Raw genomic sequence first — 20472 nt, forward strand, 5'->3', positions numbered from 1 at the left:
CAGGAATTGTAGCAACCAGTGCTCTCAATTGTAGTCTTAATGGGTGTTGCTTGCGATTGAAAGTATTTGGTATGTATACCATATACATGCGTATAATAGTTCATTCCATGTAAAAATTGACCCTCCCTACTTTTGACCCTGGCCGCTTACCCATTCGAGGTCCCGATGGTCTGATCACAGACACTCACCTAGGCCCCAGCTGTCCACTCACCGGAGCACCCGACTCCTCAAATGTGGACTCACCCAGGCCCCGGCCACCCACCCATCGAAGTTCCTGACATCCCGACCATGGACTCTTGCCCAGGCTACATGCCCATTGGAGCACCAGACACCTCGAATGTGGATTTACCACCCGGTCCCATCCACTACTCCAAGCTCCCGATGCCCAGAATGCTGTATGTGTATTTTTTGATGATTGGTACAAATACAAATGAGCAGTTTAAAAACTACATACATGAATAAATATTATTACATACATATTATGTCAATATTTATATTTTTTGTAACAAAATGTACATGTAAGTGTAAAAATTGCATGTAATTTTTTTCATGTCTTGCAGCTCTTAAACATTTGAATTTTATATGTGGCTCTTACGTTAATCAGTTTGGCCATCTCTGGTGTAGAGGGAGCTCCACTCTGTCTGATCTGTGCCTTGGGAGTGGGTGACAGGACAGTGAAAAGGGAACTTCATCCTGTGTAACCCGTGACCCGGAGAGTGTGATGGGACTTTCTGGTCCTGGAATCTTACCCCTTGGAAGAAGGCAAACATGATGTTCTTCGGTAATTTCTCGATGTCGTGAACGTGGGCAAGGGCCTTGGCAGCTGCCAGCAGGGTGATGAATCCAGAGACGGCACTGTCAGTGCCTGGAGCCAGTTTCCAGAAGAAGGAGCGGCTGTCCAGCTGCAAGGAGAATTTATAATTACTAGCAGAGAGGGGAGGCAAAAGGAGATTGAACGGTCAATGGGCAGGGCTAACGACTGGGGAAGGGCTGGTGTGGGTTAGCTGGGGGAATGTTGGTGAGAGGTGAGCGGGGAGGTGTGGTAGGGTTTGGAGGGTCAGTGGGCAGGCCTGGAGACAGAGAGGGGTGGCCAGTTTTGTTGGGTGGTGGGGAAGGGAGGTAAGAGGGAGCAGGGAGAGGAGGCGATGGACAGAAAGGAAGGTCAGTCGGGAGGCCTGGAGACAGGGGAAGGATGTCAATTGGGTGGGTGGGGAAGGTAGGTGAGGGGAGCAGGGAGAGGGGTAGGGCATTCCTGTTATAATGGATGCGTGGAAGAGGGGATCTGAGATGGGGGGGGGGAGGGTCTGTGACCTCCTGCCCCTACACCCACCCTAGCTGCAGCTACCACCAAGCGGTCCTCTGAAATAGCAGATCTCGATCTGTTGACAGGCCGAATGGTCATCCAGATGTTGTAGTCCGACAATGGGTCACAGAACCCTTCTGTAACGAGAGGGTAAAAGGTGAGACAAGAGGCAGGGGTGTAGGCAGAGAAGGAGATGAAGGGGAGTGAGAGGGGGAAAAGGAAGAAGGGGTTAGTTTGGTAGGGTCATGACGGGAAGGTGGGCAGGAGCTGGTTGCAGTATTCTCAGGATAGAGAGGGTCAGAGACACCTGTGGGGGAGTAAGGGGGGGAAGGAGTTCAGTCAAAGGGGCCTTGGGCACAGGGATGACATTTGAGGGTCTCAGGTAGGCAGTTTGGAAAGTAGGTGAGGGGGGGTAGGGAGAGGGGTAGGGCATTCCTTTGCCCTTGGGAGAGGGGTGGCGAGGGACAGTGGGAGGGACAGAGAGGGGACCTTGGGTGTGGTGCTCAGGAGGGATGGGGAGGGGCCCTTGGGTGTGGTGCTCGAGAGGGGGGCAGGAGGCTGCCCTGGGAGGAGGTGTGGGATCTCTTGGTGTGGGGGTCATGGGTGGGGACTCAAGTATGAGGGGTGTCAATGGCAGGGCCTCGGGGAAGGGGAACGGGGAGATACAGGTGACTCACCTTGACTCAGAGCGATGGAGACTTGCATCTGGGTGCGCCTCATGCATGTGACAGTGTCCTTTACCCCGTGCATGTGGGATGAGAGCTGCATGGCACAGAGTGGGAACTCCGGCACTACGCCATTCACCGGACGGTTGTGGACATAGTAACACTGAAGAAGAAAGGGGAGGCTCATCAATTCACACCATGTAATGCACCCTGTTGACATCTCTCTTTCTCCATCATGGCCTTCTTATGATCTTGTGTGGCATGCTAGAGAGGGACTGAATGGCCACCTCACGATCCCATGCAGCAGGCTAGAGGGGGGGGATTGAATGGTCTCATCAACCCGTGTAGCATGATGGAAAGGGGTTGAATGGCCTTATGTTCCTGTGTTTCATTATGGAGAGGGGCTGAATAGCTCAGGAATCTGAGTAGCATGCTGGAGAAGGCTGAAATACCTATCATGATACATGTAGCATGCTGGAGATGACCTGAATGGCTTCATGATCCTTTGTAGCATGCTGGAAAGGGGCTGAATGGCCTCACAATCCATTGTAACAAGCTTGAGAGGGGCCAAAGTTCCCTGCTTCTACGTAAGAAACCAAGGAGATGCTGAAAGGTAGCCTCTTCCCGTGCAGCAACTTCACTGAAGGGCCTGCTGCCTCACCTGGCGGATGACCTGGGTCTCGTTCTGGTCCATCAGCATGAAGACCGGAAAGGGGAAGTCCTCGTACGAGAGGCCAGTGCCGTTGGGGTTCCAGACAGTGTGGTTGCAGTGGGCATACTGGGACCCATTATTCTTGGAATACGCCCCTGCAGGTGCACAAAGGCAGGATTAAGTTGGCCATTCTGCTGGTCAGTTGATACTCTGACCTGGTCCTCAGATCCACCTCCCTGCCAGTTCTCCTCCACTGACTCCAGGAAACTCTTCTGCCTTGTTCCTGAATATATTTAGCTGGGTGAACATAGAAGACCACCCACCCTCTCTGTTAACAAGCAACCCTCTCTCCACTGCCCCACAGGCTCGCTCCTCCTGACACCCATCCTGTTGCTACAACTGGCCCTGCTTCCATCCTGATGAGGAAAATCCTGAAGTTGTGAGACCCTGCCTCTGATTCTAGGCAGATTCTACGCAGATCCAATACCAGCTCCTTGATCAATTCCCAGTGTTGAACTTGCACTCCTGCCACGACCTTCAAAATGGAATTCAGTCATCATGAGTAATGGAGAGGCATTTAGACAGTCACATAAACCTGCAGGGGTGTACGTGGAGGTAGAAGGGATTTGTTTAAATCAGCATGGTTGGCAGAAAAACAACAGACCAAGGGGCCTCTTCTGGTGCAGTTTCACATTCTGATTAGAAAACGTATTTATTACAAAATCTTCCATTAGGTCATAATGGAGGAAATAATTAACTAGAATGGACTAAGATCTGCAAGGGTGCCAAAGGCGAGCAGGGCCTTCCGATCATGTTGGGTTCAGAATTGGGAGCTCAGAAAGGACTGGAGGCCGTGTGGTTGCAGAGGCTGTGGGAGCGCAGGAGGTGAATCTGCAGACTCCCGGTGTCTCTGAATGGGTTCTTGTTTCCTTATCTTATCAGTGGGGGTGCTGGGCAAGGGGCGTGTCTTTGTGTGCCTTTATGGCAAGCACTTTAACAGGGTTTATGTACGTGATAATATGGAATTTCATACACAGTGCATAAGACCAAATGTCCAGTGCCAGAAATCAGGACCGTGCGAGAATCTGGACTTTTCGAAAACTCTCAAACTTTTAAAGTTTAGCGGATTTTTGTCTATATGTGCAAGTGCCATCGATAAACAACGGCAACAAGAGACCACTTTCTTTTTCTTTAAAACTTGTCGTTTTGATAAATGAAGCATGTTGTATTTGCAAATGAATAAACTATCAAAATGTACCAGTTCATTTCTTCTTTATACCTCCTTAAATCTGAATTTTAAAAGCAGTGCCCGAGAATCCAGACCGACCCAATCCCTGAGCAATCCGGATTTAAGGACTTCTACTGTATCAGATTGCATTTGGTCATTGGAGTCAGACTTCACACAGAGGAAGATGGTTGTGGACTCACTGCTGAAGTCCCTGAACCCAGCTGTTTCATTTTTGAACTTCCTCCTGTCCTAAAGTCAAAAGTGACAATTGCCCAGCATTCAGTTCTCTTCACAACTTCTGAACAGCCCATGTCTGCATATAGAATGAACCAGACAACATTCAAGCACTGGATGATATAGGGCAATTAATTTATTTTACACACATTGCTGGCAATAACCATCTCCAAGATAGAGGAAGGGTAGTTCCTATGTCAACACTCAGGATTCACCACTGAACAGAAATTGCACTGGACCAGTCACGCAAACACTGTAGCCACAGACAGCAGGTCAGAATGCAATGCACAAAGGCACTGGAGAAACTCAACGGGTCAAGATGCATCCAGAGGAAATGAAGGCTATCCAACATTTCAGGCCTGGGCACTTCGACAGGTTTAAGCAAAAATAGGAAGGTGTCTGGATCGAAAGGTGGGAGGTGGAGGAGAGGACAGTGGAAGAGGCAGGAGGATGAGCACAGACTGATAGGTAAGAGGTCATTGGTGGATACAGGTAGGAGGGTAGATGAGTAAAAAGCTGAAAAGTGATAGTAGAGGGACAAGGGTAGCTCTCTAGCAGGGGAGGGGATGGGGATGAAGGGAGGGGTGGGGGCTGGGTAAAGGAAGGGAAGGGGAAGGGGTGAAAAGAAGAAGGGGACAAAGCAGCTGAGAGGATGCTTACCAAAACCATCGTTGGGGCACTTCACATCTAAGGAAAATTGCGTCGGAACAAGATCGCGCAGCAGAATCGCAGCCACTCCAGACACTCGATTGGAGGGCTTAAGTCTCAGCATCACGTTCCTGAAAAGGAACGTGCAGGAAAAACAAGGTTAGACACCAAGGATCCTCATATAAAAAGCCCAGGACAATGCCTGAGTACAGTTTGAAGTAAGGGTGGGGGGTGGGGGGGGGGGGGTGGGGAAGGTGAGGAGAGAGCATTGAACTGCAGCTGGACAACAGGAGACAGCACGAAGTGAAAAAGGGAGTTGGAGCTGGGGTGGGGGAACAGAGAGATGATCTTGCTGTGCTCGTGGAGGTTGGGGCCAAAGGTCTGGGCGAACTACTCACCGTGTGAACATGCTGGTCTCCAACAAAACCATGTACGGAGGGTTGGGGCCTTCACTCAGGACCCAGCTCAGGTCAGAATCCTGCTCCACCAGATGGATCACTCCAGTGTTACCGCTGAGAGAGGCTGTGGGGGTGGGAGGGTGGTCAGGGAGGTAAAAAGGAGTTAATGAGTAGACTTCTGCCACATGCCCCCTTATTAATCCCACAAGTCCCTTCCCAATCTGGCAAACAACACAGACCACTAGACCCACCAACTACTTTTCTGACCCATCCTCTTTCCCCTCCCTCCCACCTTCTTTCCCTAACAAACTTACATTGGCAGCCGATCTGATGGGTGGCATTCATCAGACGGACGCAAGGAGCAGTCGCATTCAGGGTGATGTAGATTTTCCTCTCCACTGAGTTGGCACAGCAGAGACCTGAGGAGAAGAATTCTGGCGTCTGTGGGGCAGTCTGCAGATCTTCTCTTCCCCTCTTCTCATCCCATCTCCCTCCTCCTCCATTCCCCTCCTCCTCCTCTCTCCCCACCCTTCTCCTCCTCTCCATCCCCTACTCCTCCTTCCTCCTCCCTTCTCTTCCCCTCCTCCTCCCTTAGCCTGCTCCCTCCCCATTCCTCCCCTCCTTCTCACCTCCTCCTCCTCCCTGCTCCTACCCGTCACCCTCCTCCCCTTCTCCCTTAGCCTACTTTCTCCCCTCCACTCCCCTTGCCCACTCCCTCCCTGTTTCTCCCCTCCATCTTCTCCTCTCCCTTCCCTCTTATCCTACTTCCACATCCTCCACTCCTCTTCCTATCCCTTCATCCTCACCCTCTCCCCATTCCCCCCTTTGTTAATACCCCTCCCCATCTCTTTCCGTCTCCCCACGGCTCTCTCCCCATCTCCCCACCGCTCTGTCTCCCCCATCTCTCCACCTTCCTCTCTCTCTCCCCCCATCTCTCTCTACCACCCCCGTCTCCCCACCTCTCTCACCCTCCTCCACCCCTCAGCCTGTTCCCTTCTATCCTTTTGCCTCACCGACAAGAAGCGCCGCCCCGATCCAGCCCAGCGCGACCTCCATTCCCATTCTCTGGCGCTTTTCCCGGAAATTTGACTGCACTTTGCTCCGGAAATGATCCCATTTCCAAACCCACCTACCGGAAGCTGTGTGATGTATGTTTTTAGCCACTGGTTTGCCGTGAGTTGTCCTGGTGCGTTGCATGTTTCAGTCGTTCGTTCCGTGTTGCTGCACATGTGGGGTCATTTTTTTCTGGGGGTATTTATCTTGCGTTCATCGCATGCATTTGATGGTTGGAGATGGTATATTTTTTGCATTGATGGAACTGTAGGATTCAGTGACTATTTTGCTGCATTCGCTCCTCCGATTCCCTGTCACATTCTCCTTCAGACAGCATTTTAACATATTTATTGTCGTGACGGCTGGCGTCGCACCTGAGACCAGATCCGGCTGCAGATGACGTCACTTCCGTCGTGACGTGTCCAGCTGCAGATCGCTCGAACTGCGGCTGGATCGGTGGTGGGGAAGCGATAGGGTAACGAGGGGTGAGACGGGAAGCGAGGGTGGGGGGGGCGAGGATGGAGGAATGGGAGGGGTGAGGGAGTGGAGGAAGGGGTGAGGGTGATGGAGGGAGAGGATTGGGAGGGGGGTGGAGGGTAGGGGCGAGGGGGGTGGAGGGTAGGGGCGAGGGGGGTGGAGGGTAGGGGCGAGGGGGGTGGAGGGTAGGGGCGAGGGGGGCTCTTTTTCCACTGGCATCCCAGTTAATTGGCTGTGCAGTGTTCCAGATTTGCTGTTCCCACTGGGCTACTTTTAACTGGGACACAAACTAATTTCCCCCTGACCAAGTCATCCCCGGGGATAGGGGAGTCTACCTTCAACAATAGTCCAGGGATGCAACATCCTTTTTCCACTGGTTTAATCAGCATATACCGGGGATGTGAATAGGGGTCGAGGCCATCAATCCCCGGCTGATTTACGTCATTTGACACTGGCATGCTGGTTGTTTCCCTTTTGCACTGGACCCTTAACTGGTAAATTGGCCGTCAATTCCTGGGACAAGATTCCAGTGGAAAAGTAGCTATAGCTTCCTTCTCCCTCTTGACTAGCTGCCTCATCTGTTTTGTCAACTATGGTTCCCTTTTCCTACCATCTTTTCCTTGTCCCAGTGGGACAAATCTATCCTGAGCCCTGCACAAGTGGTCCCTAAATTTCCTCCACATTAGTTCTGTGCTTTCATTCTTGAACGTTTGTTTCCAGTTTACTCTCACTAATTCCTGCCTCATCTTGTCATAATTATCCCTTCCCCAATTAAGCACTTCCCCATTTTGTCTGCTTTTATCCTTTTCCATTGGTATGCTAAAGCTTGGGGAGTGGTCACTCTCACCAAAATGCTCTGCCACTTGACCAGGTTCATTGCCCAGTATGAGATGCAGTATGGCCTCTCTTCTCGTCGGCTGTTCCACATGCTGTATAAGGAATCCTTCTTGGATACACCTGATATTTTCACCCCCATCTATCCCTCTTGCAGTAAGGAGGTGCCAATCAATAGTATGGAAGTTGATATCACCCATAACTTAAACCCTGTGTTTCCTGCGCCATTCCAAAATCTGCCTGCTTATCTGCTCCTCGGTGTCCTGAGGGCTATTTTGGCAGCCTATAGACTACTCCCACAGCAATTGCTCCCTTCCTATTTCTGACTTCCACCCACACCGACACAGTGTACACTCCCTCTCTAACCTCCTCCATTTCTATAGCCATGATACTATTCCTGACCAGTAATGCTACTTCCCACCCCACCCCCCATCTCTTATCTCCCACCCCATTCGTTTTAAAACACCTAAACCCAGGTACCTGTATCAGCCAATCCTACTCTTTCTCCAGCCAAGTCTCTGTATCGGCTACAACATACACGTACTGATACATGCTCAATGTTCATCCCCTTTATTCCAAATACTCCCAGTGTTGAAATGGACACATTTATATTTTGTCCCCTGCCTGTCCTTCCTCACAAATTCAGAACACATTGCATCATGCTTTTGACCTCTTCACTTATATTCTAGTTCCCACCCCCCTGCCAAACTAGTTTAAACCGTCCCTAACAACAGCTCTATCAAACCTGGCTGCCAGGATATTGGTCTCTTTCCAGTTCAGGTGCAGCCCATCCTTTCATTATGGGTCAGACCTTCCCCAGAAGAGATCCCAATGATCCACAAATCTGAACCCCTGCACCAACTCTTCAGCCATGCATTCATCTGCCACAATTTCCTATTCCTACCCTCCCTGGCACAGACAGCAATCCTGTGATTAATATCTTTGAGGTCCTGCTTTTTAACTTCTTACCTAACTCCCTATATTCCCACTTAAGAACCTCATCACTCCTATCTATGGCATTGGTACCAACATGGACCACAACATCTGGCTGCCCATCTCCCCCTCCAGAATACTGTGAACTTGATCAGAGACACCCCTGACCCTGGCACCTGGGAGGCAACATACCATCCGGGAGCCTCAATTTTGTTTCCAGAATCTCCTATCCATTCACCTAACCCCCTCCCCTTCTGAGCCAAGAGTCCAGCCTCTGCGCCAGAAAGGTGACCACTTTGACGTCCGTGGCAGATCGTCTCCCCAACAGTATCCGAAACAGTATACATTATAGAAGGGGGGGAGGGGAGAGAATGGGGGAGAAGTGGAGGGAGAGAATGGGGGAGAAGTGGAGGGAGAGAATGGGGGAGAAGTGGGGGGAGAGAATGGGGGAGAAGTTAGGAGAGGAGAGAGGAGGATACTGATGGGGAGGAGTGGGAGGAAGTACTGGTGAAGTGGAGAAGAGGGGTGGGGGAGATGGGTTGAAAGCAGTGAGAAGGGGAAAGAATGGTAGGAGGGGTGGGGGCAGAGAATGGGGGATAGAGGAGAGGGGGGGGAAGTGGTGAGGGATGGGGAAGAAAAGTGGTGGGGAGGAGAGGGAGCAGGGGAAGTGGAGAGGGGTGAAAGAATGGAGAGTGGGGATAAGGGGATAGAGGAGGGGGGAGGAGGAGGGAGAGCAGGGGAAGTGGAGAGGGGTGAAAGAGAATGGAGAGTGGGGGGGATGGAAAGTTAGGAAAGGGAAGAAGGAGACATTTAAGGGGAGGTGTGGGGGAGAGAGGGACACAGAAGGGAGGAGGGAAGAAGGCGATACTTAATGGGATTTTTTTTGGGGAGGGGACATAGAAGGGAAGGAGGGAGTGGTGGGAGGAGCCATGGTGTGAGGAGAAAAAGGGAGAAGGTGAAGAAGAGAGAAGGGGAGGAGAGAAAGGGGGAGAGGTGGAGACAGGTGGTGCTGAGGGAAGAGAAGGGTGAGGAAGAAAGGACAGAAGGGGGTTGGGGGAAGGGACACAGAAGGGGAGGGGTAGGGGTGGAGTGGTGGGATGGGTGTGGGGAGAGAAGGAGGGTGTAGGGAGTTGGTGGGATTTGATGGAGAGAAGGAGTGGGGGGAGTGGGGAGAGAGGGGGAGGAAGTTGGTTAGGGGGGGAGGAAGACTGGAGAGGAGTTGTGGGAAGGAGGAGAGAAGATGTGAGACAAGGATGGGGAGAAGGGCCAAGGAAGAGGGGAAAAGAAGGTTTGGGGAGGGATGAATCAGGGGAGGAATGGAGTGGACATAGTTGATGGTGGATGGAAGATGCATGTTGAAAGATGAATGAGCAAGGCTGAAGGGGAATGAGCTTGAGGAGTGGTGAAGGATAAGGAGGAATGGAAACTGAGGACCTATGGCAGTTCCTGCTGCATCAGGGAGTATCTGAGGGCGATTTGAAGGGGCCCTGTGTTTCAAGGGTCACTCAACCAGTGCAGGTTTCCTTCACTCTGCCCCTCCCACAGTGCAGGTTTCCTTCACCCTGCCCCTCCCACAGTGCAGGTTTCCTTCACCCTGCCCCTCCCACAGTGCAGGTTTCCTTCACCCTGCCCCTCCCACAGTGCAGAAGGCGGATGGGGTGCAGGGGTTTGCGTTTCTTGGGAGATTAGAGTATAATTTGTGTCTTGTTTTGCATGCAGTGCCCTGGGTCCCAGCTAAGATGCTGACCAAGTTTGAGACTAAATCTGCGCGGGTCAAAGGTAAGAACTGATCTGACCATGTACAATTAATGGAAAAGTTGAGGGATTGAGTGACAGCTGGAATCAAATTGGGATTCACTGGTTTGTTGTCCAATCATTAAATGATTTTCATAATGAATGAGACCATTTGACCCATCATAATCACATTCTCTACTGTTCTCTCTATTTACCTGCTGGTCTTTTCTCAGTAGTTTGTAAATTTGGCTCCCCATATATTTAACCAGTTCCCTTCTGAAGAGATCGGTGAAATTTGCCTTCCCTGTGTCTGCAAGCGGTGAATTTGAACTCCAGATGTGTGCTACTCAACATGAAAGCTACTCTGGGTGTTGGGAGTGTGAGGAAAAGTAAGCTGACAAGCAGTTAAAGATCTCTCCAGAGCTGCTGAAAAGGTAGTCAGTGGCTCTGATGAGGAGAAAGGATTCCACCTGGGCACCTAAGTCAGTGAATGGCATCTGGGGGGTGAGCTGCGGATGCTGGGATTCACTGCTGAACCCTCTGGAGGTGTCGTGGGTCTGTCAGTGAAACACTGAGGAAGGAGGGTGCCCACTTGATAACCCAGAAGATGCCACCACTCACTTGGCTACCCCGCAGAGTCTAAGCAGTAAGTCTCAGGAGTGCAATAAGGGAGAGTAGCATCTAGTCCTACATATCAGACCTACAGAAATGATTTTGCTGTCATCTGTAAATTGTCTTCCCTTTTATTTTGTGCATGTACCTTCTAATCCTTGATTCTCCACTGATGAGAACATCTGCCCCATCTTTCGATATCATCCCAGCAGATGCAAAACTCCCAGGACATGTGCATTTGCCAAACATGATGTCTGTATCTGCACAATATCCCTCCATCCCTTTTCTCATTCATGTGTCTGTCTAGAGGCCATTTAAATGCTACTATTTTATCAACTTCCATCACTGTCCCTGGCAGCCCATTCCAGGCACCCACTCCTTTCTGTGTAAAAATATTAGCCCCGCACATCTCAATCAAGCTTCCAGCTTCCTGTCTCATCCCTCACCCCAGAAAATGTCCCCCGAAATCTTTCCTGGGCACTATTCACATTCTTGTTCAAAGGCAATTGAAGTTGAAGATATAGCGTGGTGAATAATGTTTCATAAATACTCGGTGTGAGAGTCAACAACTTTAATCACTACGCCGCTCCTGATAAAGTGCACGTTGCAAAGTGAAGGAAGGGAAGTTTAGGAGAAACACCAGGGGTAAGTTTTTTTTTTAACACAGAATTGGAATGGCTTGCCAGAGTTGGTGGTGGAGGCTGAAACATTGGGGGAATTTAAGACTCTTAGACACGTGGTTGAAAGAGAAACAGAGGGTTACAGGGTAGGGAAGAAATATATGGATCAGCACAACATCAAGGGCCAACGGGCCTGTTCTGAGCTGTATTGTTCTATTACCACTGCTCCATTCACCCACGTATACCCAAGACTCTCTGCTCCCTAATAAAAGACGTTCCTTATTTGGGTATTGTCTCTCAATGTTCCCAACAAGATCAATAACCTCCGATTCTGCCCCTTTTAACCTCACCTGCCCTTCCCACCAATCTTAATATATCCTGTGCAGTCTGTCATTGTGCTCGCACCATTCAGGTATGTAGTAAAACAAGTGGCTGAGAGTTGCAGGCTGGAATCTAATGCACGCGAGTTTACAACAACAGATTCTTCTGGGAGTAAGGTACAGGCTGGGATTTTATTCAGGGTTTGAGAGGTTTTAGACAATAACAGATCCCCTGGGATATGGTAACAGGGTGGGTCTAATTCAATGGTTTGTAGGAATTTACATATATATTAAACAATCCCCTGGGAGTGAGATACAGGCTGTTCAAGGTTAATAGGTTTACAGTTGAGAGTTAAACACAAAAGTCTGGAGACACCTTGGTTCAAGTAAAAGCGTACTTTATGTAGCAAAGATAAAGATACATAACCAACGTTTCGGGCTTGAGCCCTTCAAGGTACAGCTGATATTTTTCCACACCTTCGTGAAGGGCTCAAGTTCGAAATTTTTGTTATGTATCTTTATCTTTGTGTGACCAGCTTTGAGTTACAAACTTGGATAAAATCCAGGAATTGGGGAATAGAGCATAGCATACCAAACCCTCCAGGCTAGGGACTAATCCAGGTGTTTGGGGTGAGGAGGAGGTTGCTTATAGGTTAACAGGTTTCCAGCAGAGTGTTATAAGTTTGGATCTATCATCTCTCCCAAGGGGAGAGTTAAGGGCTAGGGTATAATCCAGCTGTTTGGAGGGGCATGTTATGTATAGAATAACATATTTTGGATGAAATTCTCTTTACGAGGATCTAATCAAGGGCTTCGGGGTTTATATGTAAATTAAAATTTCTAGGAGAGAGTTCGAGAAAACACTGTATGGATGCATGAATAGGAAGGGCTTAGAGGGGTAGGGGCCAAAACTCGAGAAGGTGAAGGTCAGTGCCATGATTCCAGGATCTCATCTAGATGGGACATTTTGGTCATCTTATTTCCATGTTGTATGATTTGCAGGCTGGGATCTATTCCAGGGATTTGAGGGTTGTATGGAATAACAGATTACTGGGAGAGAGTTATGTATCCTGTCGGTTATCTGAGCTGCTTACTAATTGTTTTTGCCTCCGCTTCTTGCCTCATTCTCCCCTTTTCTCTCCTGACCACACCCCTTCCCTCTCGCCTCTTTGGTAGGGCTGAGTTTCCACGCCAAGCGCCCCTGGATCCTGGCCAGTCTACACAATGGAGTGATCCAGCTCTGGGACTACCGCATGTGCACCCTGATCGACAAGTTCGACGAGCATGATGGTAAGGCTGTTTTGTCAGGTCGTAAGGGGTGAGGAAGAGGATGCTGGTGGTGAGGGGGAGACCTGGGGGACCCAGATTGTGGTGGTCTGCTTGGTGCAGAGCTGGGAGCTTGCTCTTGGGCTTAGGGCAGAGATCAACACCTTGGATGTTCAGGGAATCTAGGGCTGGTGAAAGTAGCTGTTGCTGTGATAAAAGATGGCGGTAAATTCCAGAACAGCCCATTCAGCTCCCTGACGAGTGCCTTCCATTGTAGGAGTATAAGGAGCTTCCTTTGGCACCATGTTGGGTGCATTGTCTCCAGGAGGGTGTGGGATGGGGTGAATGGTTGGGAAAGGGGGGGGGGGGGGGGAGGGTGGAGCATTGCTTAATGAGCCGCAATGGTTCTTTCTGGTAATTTGAGTGCTTGAAAGTTTATAAATGGAACAACGGATCCCTGGGAGTGAGTTACAGGCTGGGATTTTTCTAGTGGGTTTTGAATCTTTTTCACCTCTTGCTTCCTTTCCCTCTATTTCCACCCCTGGTCAATCATTCAACCCCATACACACCCACACCCACCACTCCCTTTTCAGGTCCTGTGAGAGGCATCGACTTCCACAAGCAGCAGCCCCTCTTTGTTTCTGGTGGAGATGACTACAAGATCAAGGTAAGAGTTCATCAGAGGGGCTGAGTCACCAGGGATTGTGGCACTGACCTTCACCTTCTCGGGTTGAGGTCCCGTCCCACTGTTGGGAGGGTAGATTATCTAGTTAACTTGTCTGTTCACTTTCGCCGACCTCCAGTACAACACACACTCTGCTGGCCTGGGTTATGTTAGATCGGCACCTCATCTGTCCCCAAAACACTCTCCCATTCCCCCCCTCCCGCCCAATCTTTGGTACTCCCACACCGCCCCAAACACACAACCCTCCATTATTCTTCGTGCCCCCCCAAAGTAACTGCACTGTTCACCATCGATAATCTTTGGCCACTTCCCCAGGCAACTTTGACAGCAGGTCCCGTTCCTCTCCCTCTTAGAAGAACGGGGACACTACCGTCCTCAGGTTCCCCTCCATGACCTGCACCGCCCTGACTTGGAAATACGTTGTCACTGGGTCCAGGTTGTGGATCTCCCTCACTCCCCCACTGAACTGTAGGAGCACCTATACCAGAACCACTCAGAGGTCCAAGGAGATGCCTCACCCCCAATCTCTAAGGGCATTCAGGAGTGGGCTATTACAGCTGACCGATGCCCAGATGCTCTTGGAATGTGGAGAGGAAACATGGGAGTGTTTGATGGGATGTGTGTTGAGGAAAATGATTAACATTCTTGCCACCCCCACTCCCAGGTCTGGAACTACAAACTGAGGCGCTGTCTCTTCACCTTGCTTGGGCACCTGGATTACATCCGTACCACCTTCTTCCACCATGTAAGTGAGCAGGGCAGAGTCCTGGGGTAGGGGCTCGGAGAGAGATGGGTGGGAAGGAGGGAATTTGGATGGGAGAAGCCAGGAAAGGGGCAGGGAAGCCAGAAGAGAGGAAAGGAGTAGGGAAATGAGGTGGGAGGGCAGGGAAGTGAGGGGAGAGGGGAGGGTTGGGGAAGTGAGGGGAGAGGGGAGGGTTGGGGAAGTGAGGGGAGAGGGGAGGGTTGGGGAAGTGAGGGGAGAGGGGAGGGTTGGGGAAGTGAGGGGAGAGGGGAGGGTTGGGGAAGTGAGGGAGGAAGAGAGGGCTGGGGAAGCCAGGGGCGAGATGAGGGGCAGGGAAGACAGTGGAGATGTGGGAAGAGGGGTGGGGGGGAGAAAATGGCTAGAGGTGGTAAAGATGAGGATACAGGATGAGAGGCAGTGGGAGAGAAGGAAGGAATTTTTAATGGGAATGGGGGTGAGGAGGAAACTTAGTGGAGATGGGATGGGGAATGTAAGGAGAGAAAACAATGTGTGTAGGGTCATTAAAATTGATCAGCCAACTGATCTGGGACTCTGACCCAGCAGGAATACCCCTGGATCCTGAGTGCCTCAGATGACCAGACCATCCGGATCTGGAACTGGCAGTCACGGACCTGTGTGTGGTGAGTTTGTGGGTCAGGAAGCTTGGTGAACCTGACACTGTGGTGATGGGTGCCCCCACCCTGTCCAGGGATATGAATTGGGCCAGGGAGGAAGGTCATTGGCACAGAACACTTGGAATTCTGATGACGCCCCTCTTGCCTTGGTCCCTTCATCTCCCCCCATGCCGCTTTACCTCAACCGTCTTTTCACCCCTTCTCTCTCCCCTCCCACTACCCTTCCTACCCCCCCTCACCTCGTGCCCCACTCTCTCCTGCACCTTCGCCTTGCGGCCCCCTCTGACCCCCAGCCTTGCTTCATGTCCCCTCTCTTCCCACTCCTCTCTCACTGCCCTCCCCCACCTGTGCATTTCTTCCCCCTCCTTCACTACTCAATGCTGCTTTTGCCCCTCCCCCTCTCATGTTTCTTCACCCCTACCCACAGTGTGCTCACTGGACATAATCACTACGTGATGTGCGCCCAGTTCCATCCCTCCGAGGACCTGGTTGTCTCAGCGAGCCTGGACCAGACTGTCCGTGTCTGGGATATTTCTGGTGAGTATAAGTATTATGATCTGGGTTCAGCAGGGGTTTGGGATCGGCGAGTGAGGCTTCAAACCCAATGGTACTTCCATCACTATGAATGGAACATTCTTTGCTGTTCCTTCTCCCCCAAATGTCACAGCTGATGTTGCCTGTTGCCTCCCAATGGTAATTGGCTGGTCGAAATGCAGCACTAGCTTGTGTCTCTTTTCGGACTGGAAGATTTACTAACCAGTTTGTGCTGCTTGCTGTTACTGAAAGGAAGGCTATTATTGTTTAACCCTGGGTGATGAGTGGGGGGGGGGGGGGCCTCAAGTGTTGGGGAAATGGGATGTGGAGGAGGATTAGAATCCCACTTTCGCTGTATCCCTACTGACTTTTATTTGAGGTGGAGGAGGTGAGAGTCTCCCCTCCCCTCCTCTTCTGAATTAGAATCCCACCAAAATGGAATGATCCATTCCTCCCGAGCCACTTCTCCCTCATTGTTGCAGATGGAAGAATATCCCAAAGCCCACCTCTCCTGAGAATATCTGGCCTGCATACTGTATGAGACTTCCCAGGACCTTCTCTTTCTCAAAGTACATGCCCCATGTCTGCTCTGTCATTGTTGGGGATTTGTCTGTGTAGACTGCTGTGAGCTTTGGGAAGAGTGATAACATCTTTATTCCCATCTCCCCCTCTCCATAATAAAATCCACTGCTCCTTTAAGTGTTTGTGTCTGTCTTTCTGTTTGTCTATCTGTGTGTGTCTGTCTACGTGCGTAGGAGCTGGCGGCCTGAATACATTATTTCTCTCTTCCCCATCAAACAGGCATCAACAGGTAACAAACATAGATAGGTCCATCAGCAGCTCTGACCTCTCATTCGTTGTAGATACTTTGTGGGACACTGCCTCAAAAAGGTAGTCAACATCAAAAAGGACCCACATCACCATGGTTATAACCTATCCTTGCTGCTACCTTCAGACAGAAGGAACAGATGCCTGAAAACCAGTGCCTCTGGGTTCAGAATCAAGTTATTTCCAACAGCTATCAACTCTTGAACTTCCCTCATTACATTAATCAAGGACCGCTCAGACACTGCAAAAGGACTGCCTGCACTATTACTGTCACTTTGCACTAGGATCACTGTGAATATTTATTATTTATCTTACCTATTTGATTTCTCTTTTAATTTGAATTAGCTTACTATTATAGTTTTTCTATTTGGCTGCAGCAAGTAAGAATTTCAGTGCATGTATATGTTTTAGTCAATAAACTTTATCATTGCCTCTGTCATTTGAGTGGGGCAGAACAGAGAGGGTAGTCAGGAGGGAGGTGAGGACCTGGCTGTTCTCTTTTGTTTTCTTCCTGCTAACTAAAGTCGAATGCCATGCTCTCCCTGTTAATCGCCCAACTCACCACGTCCAAACTGCTTCCAGGTCTAAGGAAGAAAAACCTTTCTCCAGGAGCGGTGGAGAGCGATGTTCGTGGGATCTCGGGGGTTGACTTATTTGGGACCACTGATGCTGTCGTCAAGCATGTTCTCGAGGTAAGTTCTGGGAGGAGGGATGCAGGTAGGGAGCAACACTCCCTCTACGCTGTCTCGATACACACTTCCTAGGAACAGGTCAGATGCAGGCTGAAGCTCCCTCTACCCTGTCCCGTCACACATTCCCAAGCCATGGGTTAGATAGAGAAGCACACTCTAATGTAACCTGTCGCACACCCCTGGTGAGATAGAGTGAAGTATTGTCCTGTCACACATTCCCTGGGCACGGATCAGATAAGTGAAGCTTCCTCTATGTCCCTGCACACACTCCCAGGGCAAGAGTAAGACACAATGAGGCTCTTTCTATACTATCTCAGCACATGCTCCCAGTGCACAGGTGAAACAAACTGAATTTCCCTCCACACCTTCAAGTAACACACACCCAGAACAAGGATGAGACCTGGAGTGAAGCTCTCTCTACACTGTCCTGTCACACACACCCAGGGCAGGGATGAGACCCAAAGTGAAGCTCTCTCCACTGTGTTGTCACATTCACCCAGAATAGAGTGAAGCTCCCTCCACACTGCTCTGTGTTCTTAATGCTGACGCAGTTTCTCCTCTGTAGGGTCATGATCGAGGAGTGAACTGGGCGACATTTCACCCCACCATGCCCCTAATTGTTTCGGGTGCAGATGATCGACAGGTGAAGATCTGGAGAATGAATGGTGAGTGTGTCCCCGCCATGTGAACCCTGTGGTCTAGACTCTTCCTGTTGTGTCACGTGTGGCATTGGTCTCTGTCTCCAGACGCAAGCACAGTGCTTTTCCAAAATCCATTCCATTTCCGACCCACCCGTGACCCCATCCCGAAAATCCCCCTCAGTTACTAGCCTACCCGTGACTCCACCCTATGGCCCTTTGTTTCATCTAGATTCCAAGGCCTGGGAGGTGGACACCTGCCGCGGCCACTACAACAATGTTTCCTGTGCCACCTTCCATCCCCGCCAGGAGTTGATCCTGAGCAACTCTGAGGACAAGAGTATCCGTGTCTGGGACATGTCCAAAAGGTGAGCCAAAGGGGCCGGTGAGTTGTCATGGGGCAGGTACCCAAGGCTTATGCTAGAAATGGCTGGATCCACTTTTGACTTGCCTTGTGGTTGGCTGAGTCCTTGCATGCAGGGCATCTTGGATGGATCTTTCTGGGCAAAACTACAGTTGGGTGCATTAGTGAGATGATGGGATGATTTGGATTACAATGGCAAGGTGATAACTTTTTTTTAAATTTTTTTATTTTTCACACCATAAATCACATTAGCCATGATACACACTTTTTCCTTTTCACACATATACAGTGACATTTTCTCCTCCTCCCCTCCCTCCTCCCAACCCACCCCCCCCCCATCCATTTAAGGTATACAATTAAGGATACATTAAACCAGTCAGACAATGTTGTCACTCAACAAAAATACACCAGAAATTCTACTGAGTCCATTCTTTTCTTTCCTTCTCCTTCCATCAACTTAGGTAATGATTGTCCCCGGTAGGTTTTTGCTGTTGTATTTAATGTAAGCCTCCCATATTTGTTCGAATATTTCAATATTATTTCTTAAACTATATGTTGTTTTTTCTAATGGAATACATTTATTCATTTCTATATACCATTGTTGTATTTTCAGATTATCTTCCAATTTCCAGGTTGACATAATACATTTTTTTGCTACGGCTAGAGCTATCTTAAATCTTTTTTGTGCATCCTCCAAATCAATTCCAAATTCTTTGTTTTTTATGTTACTTAGGAGAAAGATCTCTGGATTCTTTGGTATATTGTTTTCTGTTATTTTATTTAATATCTGATTGAGATCTTCCCAAAATTTTTCTACTTTCTCACATGTCCAGATTGCATGAATTGTTGTTCCCATTTCTTTTTTACATCGAAAACATCTATCAGATACTGTTGGGTCCCATTTATTTAACTTTTGAGGTGTAATGTATAGTCTGTGTATCCAGTTATATTGTATCATACGTAGCCTCGTATTTATTGTATTTCTCATTGTTCCAGAACATAATTTCTCCCATGTTTCCTTTTTTATCTTTATATTTAAATCTTGTTCCCATTTTTGTTTAGTTTTACCATTTGTTTCCTCATTCTCCTTTTCTTGCAGTTTAATATACATATTTGTTATAAATCTTTTGATTAACATTGTATCTGTAATCACATATTCAAGGTTACTTCCCTCTGGCAAACTCAAACTGCTTCCTAATTTATCCTTCAAGTAGGATCTCAATTGGTAATATGCCAGCACTGTATCTCCAGTTATATTGTACTTATCTCTCATTTGTTCAAAGGATAAGAATCTATTTCCTGAAAAACAATTTTCTATTCTTTTAATCCCTTTTTTTTCCCATTCTCTAAAGGAAAGGTTATCTATTGTAAAAGGGAGTAACTTGTTTTGCGTCAATATTAGTTTTGGTAATTGATAACTTGTTTTATTTCTTTCTACATGAATCTTCTTCCAAATATTGAGGAGATGATGTAATACTGGAGAACTTCTATGTTGTACCAATTTTTCATCCCATTTATATAATATGTGTTCAGGTATCTTTTCCCCTATTTTATCTAATTCTAATCTCGTCCAGTCTGGTTTTTCCCTTGTTTGATAAAAATCTGATAGGTATCTTAATTGTGCAGCTCTATAATAATTTTTAAAGTTTGCAAGGTGATAACATTTTTGATATTATTTTGAATCTGTCTTCTTGGTTAAGCCACTAAAAATATAATTGAATGATGAGAGAAAATGGAGGGAATGTATGGAAGAAGATTCTTTGTTACTTCACTGGGAAGCTGGGCCAAGGAAACTCATAAGAAGTGAGAGTAAAATTAGGCCATTCAGCCCATCGTGTCTGCTCTGCCATTCGAGTCACGGCTGATGTATTTTTCCTCTCATTAACCATATAACCGTTTACTGCACGGAAACAGGCCATGTTGGCCCTTCGAGTCCGCAGCTGTTCACTTGAACAACTCCACTAGCTCAACCCTCCCGCTCTCTGCCCATAACCCTCCAACCCCCCTCACCTCCATGTACACATCCAACCTTCTCCCCATAACCTTTGACACCTTACTGATCAAGAACCTATATCCTCTGCTTGAAACATGCACAGTAACGGCCTCCACAGCTGTCCTGAGACAACAAATTTCACAGATTCCCCACCCTCTTGCTGAAGAAACTTTTCTTCATTTCTGTACTAAAGGGATGTCCTTTTATACAGAGTCTGTGCCCTCTGGTCCAAGACTCTCACACCACTGGAAACATCTTCTCCACCGTCTGGAGTCTCTGCATTCTGGGCTGGGCTGGGAGCATTGTGGTTGAACCTGATGGAGAGGCATGGCATAAGAAAGGCATGGAGATCGAGGGGATCAGGTTTGACAAGGTGGGAGGGGA

At 48.9% G+C, this 20472-nt stretch overlaps 2 protein-coding genes across 3 annotated transcripts in view; one reads left to right on the forward strand and one right to left on the reverse strand.

Moving 5' to 3' along the window:
* ncstn (nicastrin) overlaps positions 1 to 6245 on the reverse strand; it is a 33219-nt gene extending 26974 nt beyond the window's left edge. Inside the window, exons 1-8 of one of the 2 annotated variants that reach the window (XM_069941368.1) lie at positions 6142 to 6245; positions 5443 to 5547; positions 5129 to 5252; positions 4743 to 4861; positions 2630 to 2775; positions 1981 to 2131; positions 1331 to 1440; positions 750 to 902 (exon numbers count right to left, since the gene is read on the reverse strand). In XM_069941368.1, coding sequence (XP_069797469.1) covers positions 750 to 902; positions 1331 to 1440; positions 1981 to 2131; positions 2630 to 2775; positions 4743 to 4861; positions 5129 to 5252; positions 5443 to 5547; positions 6142 to 6190 — 957 coding nt within the window. In that variant the 5' untranslated portion in view covers positions 6191 to 6245. Of the gene's footprint in view, positions 1 to 749; positions 903 to 1330; positions 1441 to 1980; positions 2132 to 2629; positions 2776 to 4742; positions 4862 to 5128; positions 5253 to 5442; positions 5548 to 6096; positions 6117 to 6141 lie in introns of those variants that run through there. The other variant, XM_069941369.1, reaches the window with a different exon arrangement.
* copa (COPI coat complex subunit alpha) overlaps positions 6235 to 20472 on the forward strand; it is a 48943-nt gene continuing 34705 nt past the window's right edge. The window contains exons 1-10 of the mRNA XM_069941364.1: positions 6235 to 6314; positions 10145 to 10204; positions 12888 to 13001; positions 13571 to 13644; positions 14327 to 14407; positions 14969 to 15045; positions 15467 to 15576; positions 16984 to 17093; positions 17659 to 17758; positions 17964 to 18099. Coding sequence (XP_069797465.1) covers positions 6236 to 6314; positions 10145 to 10204; positions 12888 to 13001; positions 13571 to 13644; positions 14327 to 14407; positions 14969 to 15045; positions 15467 to 15576; positions 16984 to 17093; positions 17659 to 17758; positions 17964 to 18099 — 941 coding nt within the window. The 5' untranslated portion in view covers position 6235. The remainder of the gene's footprint in view (positions 6315 to 10144; positions 10205 to 12887; positions 13002 to 13570; positions 13645 to 14326; positions 14408 to 14968; positions 15046 to 15466; positions 15577 to 16983; positions 17094 to 17658; positions 17759 to 17963; positions 18100 to 20472) is intronic.

This window comes from Narcine bancroftii, chromosome 5 (genome assembly GCF_036971445.1).
Source record: "Narcine bancroftii isolate sNarBan1 chromosome 5, sNarBan1.hap1, whole genome shotgun sequence".
Classification (NCBI taxonomy): domain Eukaryota; kingdom Metazoa; phylum Chordata; class Chondrichthyes; order Torpediniformes; family Narcinidae; genus Narcine; species Narcine bancroftii.